This window comes from Tupaia chinensis, unplaced genomic scaffold (assembly GCF_000334495.1).
Source record: "Tupaia chinensis unplaced genomic scaffold, TupChi_1.0 Scaffold140061_1, whole genome shotgun sequence".
In the NCBI taxonomy this organism is placed as follows: Eukaryota; Metazoa; Chordata; class Mammalia; order Scandentia; family Tupaiidae; genus Tupaia; species Tupaia belangeri.
Genome location: NW_006199940.1, coordinates 758,126 through 763,627, shown reverse-complemented (window position 1 = coordinate 763,627; position 5,502 = coordinate 758,126). Strand labels below are relative to the sequence as shown.

The following is a 5,502-nucleotide window of genomic DNA, read 5'->3' as shown; positions in this document are numbered from 1 at the left end:
TATATAACCATGATGCCTGGCCCACAGTAGCCAGACGACACAGACGACCGAGAAGACGACACAGACGACGACGACGACCGAGACGACGACGACGACCAGGAAGACGACAACTGAAGAGCCTGAAGAGCTGAAACACCGCGCAGTCTCCAGACGACCCTGAAGATCCTGAAGAGCTGACACTGCATCGTCTCCAGACAAACTGGGAGACCCTGAAGAGCTGTAACACTACATCGTCTCCGGACGACCCTGAAGAGCTGTGATACCACGTCGTCTCCGTGCTGCTCACAGTAGACGACGCGACCCTTAAGAACTGTGACACTGCGTCGTCTCTGTGCTGTACCGTGCTGCCCACAATAAACAGACGACACTGTCGTCTCCGTGCTGTAACACTACGCTGCTTGCCATGGCTCTCACTCCTTCACTCAAGAAACCCGTTCGGCTGTCCCCCCGGGTCGGGACAGCTTGCTTTCTTTCCTTCTGTGTTTCTGTCTCTCTGGTCAAATGAAAACAAATAAATGAATAAATAAAATTAAATAAATAATTCTTTAAAAAACTTAACAAAAAAGAAATTTTAAGGAAGAAATAATGGATCAGCAGATGGCATAATGGTTATGTCACTGGACTCCCATGTAATCAACCACAGTTTGAGTCCTGGACCTGGCAGCTTAAAACATGCAGGGCACATGTGCATGTGTGCCCCAAATCCTGAGAGGAGATAGGAAAAGAAAGGATTATGGCCATCATCCCTGAGGGTGATTTTTCACTTTCTCTCTGGTAAGCACACACGCCCTGTAGATTGCAAAAGTCTCTCAGAAAACAAAAAAGCCCAGTTCCATCTGCAGCCCCCTGGTCAGTCAGGGAAATTGAGACAGGGCCTTTCACTGGCCCTGGCCCCAGCTCCAGCTCCTCGGGCCCCAGCCCAGCTCTCCCAACCTTACTGGAGCACTCGACCCAGGTCTTTGCCTGGGACTTCTAGTGCAAGAAGGTCCTGGATCCTAAGAACAGAGCCCAGCCTGGTGGGGGCCACACTGTTTCCCTAAGGACTAGAGGTCCCTAGGAATGAAGATAACAAGGACACAGGACCAAGCACTGGGATGAGTAGTAGACCTCTGCCTCATCTATGCTTTTGCTAACAGGTGGTTAGCACACTTTGTCATTACATATCTTTGTAAAAATAGCTTTATTATGGTGCTATAACACAATGGCATGAGTACCAGGCCAGCTGACAGGGCATCCTTTCGAAGTGAGCACCAGTAAGGCTTTCCTACTAATTCTTATCCTCAACAGCTAATCAATCTAATACTCAAGACTGGGGACAATATTCTTCCCACAACACACCCAGTATCTATTTCAACTTATTGTCGATTTTCTAAATGCAACTCTCCTTATTCTGGCAGGAGGGGCATTTCTTTGGAAAACCTACAGATAAGGTCTTGCTGAACTAATAATCCCAGATACAAACCAGCCAGGGACAGACCAACCCCGTATCTGCTGGGAAGGTTCTGTAACCCACGCCACTGGGGGAGGGTGGCTGCTCCAGGATAAGGGAGAGGCTAAAAAAATTGAACTTAAACTCTACAAACCAGCCAGGGACAGACCAACCCCGTATCTGCTGGGAAGGTTCTGTAACCCACGCCACTGGGGGAGGGTGGCTGCTCCAGGATAAGGGAGAGGCTAAAAAAATTGAACTTAAACTCTACAAACCAGCCAGGGACAGACCAACCCCGTATCTGCTGGGAAGGTTCTGTAACCCACGCCACTGGGGGAGGGTGGCTGCTCCAGGATAAGGGAGAGGCTAAAAAAATTGAACTTAAACTCTACAAACCAGCCAGGGACAGACCAACCCCGTATCTGCTGGGAAGGTTCTGTAACCCACGCCACTGGGGGAGGGTGGCTGCTCCAGGATAAGGGAGAGGCTAAAAAAATTGAACTTAAACTCTACAAACCAGCCAGGGACAGACCAACCCCGTATCTGCTGGGAAGGTTCTGTAACCCACGCCACTGGGGGAGGGTGGCTGCTCCAGGATAAGGGAGAGGCTAAAAAAATTGAACTTAAACTCTACAAACCAGCCAGGGACAGACCAACCCCGTATCTGCTGGGAAGGTTCTGTAACCCACGCCACTGGGGGAGGGTGGCTGCTCCAGGATAAGGGAGAGGCTAAAAAAATTGAACTTAAACTCTACAAACCAGCCAGGGACAGACCAACCCCGTATCTGCTGGGAAGGTTCTGTAACCCACGCCACTGGGGGAGGGTGGCTGCTCCAGGATAAGGGAGAGGCTAAAAAAATTGAACTTAAACTCTACAAACCAGCCAGGGACAGACCAACCCCGTATCTGCTGGGAAGGTTCTGTAACCCACGCCACTGGGGGAGGGTGGCTGCTCCAGGATAAGGGAGAGGCTAAAAAAATTGAACTTAAACTCTACAAACCAGCCAGGGACAGACCAACCCCGTATCTGCTGGGAAGGTTCTGTAACCCACGCCACTGGGGGAGGGTGGCTGCTCCAGGATAAGGGAGAGGCTAAAAAAATTGAACTTAAACTCTACAAACCAGCCAGGGACAGACCAACCCCGTATCTGCTGGGAAGGTTCTGTAACCCACGCCACTGGGGGAGGGTGGCTGCTCCAGGATAAGGGAGAGGCTAAAAAAATTGAACTTAAACTCTACAAACCAGCCAGGGACAGACCAACCCCGTATCTGCTGGGAAGGTTCTGTAACCCACGCCACTGGGGGAGGGTGGCTGCTCCAGGATAAGGGAGAGGCTAAAAAAATTGAACTTAAACTCTACAAACCAGCCAGGGACAGACCAACCCCGTATCTGCTGGGAAGGTTCTGTAACCCACGCCACTGGGGGAGGGTGGCTGCTCCAGGATAAGGGAGAGGCTAAAAAAATTGAACTTAAACTCTACAAACCAGCCAGGGACAGACCAACCCCGTATCTGCTGGGAAGGTTCTGTAACCCACGCCACTGGGGGAGGGTGGCTGCTCCAGGATAAGGGAGAGGCTAAAAAAATTGAACTTAAACTCTACAAACCAGCCAGGGACAGACCAACCCTCTATCTGCTGGGAAGGCTCCTCTCACGCCACTGGGGGAGGGTGGCTGCTCCAGGATAAGGGAGAGGCTAAAAAAAATTGAACTTAAACTCTTCCACAGGAGTGTCCATAGTGGTCTTGGCTCCCCCTCTTGGACGAAGTCTGCAGACCCTTCTGCTCTTCTTTCTGGTGGTGGCACCTACAGACTGCACCTGAGCTGAATGGGCATCTGCTGGAAGGAGAGCAGACTATCAGAACTCGGTGGTCACCGTTCTACGTTCCCATACAACACTAACCTCCTTGTAATAACTATACAGTAGCTGTTATCAGCCCCACACTCCAATTTAAACTCAATGAAATTCAGTAATTTGCCCAAGATATTAATGCTAAGTGGTAGGTCAAGGATTTAAACCCAGGTCATCTGGCTCAGAAACCAGGAGTTGTGCTTAAACTGCTGTAGAACCTGGCTGCATGGTCAGCAGAGAACCAGGCCCTTCCCAGCTCCCTTCAGCCCACCTCTGCCCCTGACTCCCAGTCCCTAGTTCTGTCCCTGAGGTCCAAGCTCCCTCAGGTCTCCCTGAGCCCATCTCTTTCTCCTTCAGGACTGGAGGCTCTGTTTTTCTTCCTCCCACTCCCTACCCCCTAGGTTTCCTGAGCTCCTCACCAGCCCTGAGCGCCCGCAGTGCCCGATGCCATTCTTCTTCCATTTGAGCCCTGTAATCTCCAAACAAGGAGCGCATTAGCTGCCTCTTCCGGGGCAGGGGGGTTCTTCCACTGCGCAGAGTCCGGATGGCTCCAACAGCCTGCTTTTCTGAGGATAAAAATAGTTTAGGGACTGCAGTTAGTGTAATGGCCGTGTCGCTGGACTCCCATGTAGTCGATCACGGTTCGCGTCCCGGACCCGGTGGCTTAAAACTCATGCTGGGCGCGTGTGCATGCACGCTCAAGATCCCGAGAGGAGAATGGAGGAGCTGGGATTGCTCCATGGGTGATTTCTTGTTGTCTGGCTGGCTGGCTGGCGAGTGCACACACCCTATAGCAAAAACCTCTCAAACAACAACAAAAATAAAGTAGTTTAGAAACAAAACAAACAAAAACCAGTAGTGGGGGCCAGCAGATGGCATAGCGATTATGTTGTTGGACTCTCACGTGGTCCACTACTGTTTGTTGGAGTTCTGGATCCAGCCTTAAACTCATGCTGGGCATATGTGCATGCCTGCCCAAGATCCTGGGAGAAGAATGAAACCCAGGAACTGTGACCTGGCCATCCCCGTGCGTGCGTGCGTGCGTGTGTGTCTGTGTGTGTGTGAGAGAGATTTCTCACTTTCCCTCTCATTGTTACTCTCTCCTTCCCCAGCAAGCACATGTGCCCTATGGCAAAAACAAAAACAAAAAACCTCTTAAAGTAAATAAAGCAGTAGTAGTGGAGGCCAGCAGGAGGCATGGTAGTTAAGGAGTTGGACTTCCACATGGTTGACTGGAAATAAAATTATTCTTTAAAAAAATGAGTAGTGACCTCTTTGTTCACCTATCATCCTACCACAAAAGCAACAATTTCATCTCTGGCAGTATCTGCACTCCAAGATACTGTCACTATCCACATCCCTAACTACAGAAGAGCCCTCACTCTGTTTCGGGGTGGGTCTTTGCGTCCTGAGGCCCAGCTCCAGCTGCTCCACGCACCAGGCCAGTTCCCGGGCCAGCTGCTCCGCCTGTGATGGTTGGGGGAAGTGGTGTGAGAGGGCACAGGGACCCTGGAAGTTCCGTTCTGACCTCCTCCCCCGCTAGCCGCACAGATCCGCAGACCACAACCGCCCGCAGACCTGCACCCAGGATTCTGCCCTCCCGACTGAGGCCCGCCCTTGCCTGGGCCTCGGCACTTAGGAGGCCCTCCTCTGGGGCGGGGCTCTCTGAGGCCTTTTCGCCGCCATTTGCCACAAAGACTCTGTCCCGGGTCTTCTCTTTTTGCTTCTTCGCCGATGCGTCTCCTTCACCGCCTACGGAGGGTCCAGAGCAGAGCCGGACACCGGAAGAATTCGGGGCGCCGGCAACCTGGCCGGGGAGCCGGGCTCTGCGGGCTGCCTGCCTCCCCAGCAGGAAGTCTTAGGGCCTGGAGAAAGGGAAACGGCACGAAGGTGACTGGGAGCCGCCGAAAGCTCCCAGAGCCCCGCCACCCGCACGTCCTCTGCCCACCACTCACCGCCATGCGCCGCACTCGCCGCCTGAGCGCGAGTTGGGTCGGAATCCAATGTCGAATTCCCTCCTCTAGAAACTCGTCCGCAACGCAGAGTTCCGGGCAGCGGGCGAAAAAACTGAGCGCACTGAGAGCGGGGCGTGAAGTGGGCGGGGCCGGGGCGTGCGGAGGGCGTGGCCCTAAGTGGGCGGTAGGTGGGGCGCGGCCAGCGGGGCGGAGCGCGCGTCGGGGCAGGGGCTAAAGGGGCGGGGGGCGGGCGGGGGGCTAAGTGGGC

The 5,502-nt window shown here is 53.2% G+C and overlaps 1 protein-coding gene across 1 annotated transcript in view; it reads right to left on the bottom strand.

Moving 5' to 3' along the window:
* Positions 1 to 1,161: 1,161 nt before the first annotated feature.
* The window catches only part of CUNH8orf33 (chromosome unknown C8orf33 homolog), a 4,780-nt gene continuing 439 nt past the window's right edge, over positions 1,162 to 5,502 (bottom strand). Inside the window, exons 2-6 of the mRNA XM_006162480.2 lie at positions 5,235 to 5,465; positions 4,901 to 5,137; positions 4,662 to 4,746; positions 3,699 to 3,845; positions 1,162 to 3,263 (exon numbers count right to left, since the gene is read on the bottom strand). Coding sequence (XP_006162542.1) covers positions 3,124 to 3,263; positions 3,699 to 3,845; positions 4,662 to 4,746; positions 4,901 to 5,137; positions 5,235 to 5,465 — 840 coding nt within the window. The 3' untranslated portion in view covers positions 1,162 to 3,123. The remainder of the gene's footprint in view (positions 3,264 to 3,698; positions 3,846 to 4,661; positions 4,747 to 4,900; positions 5,138 to 5,234; positions 5,466 to 5,502) is intronic.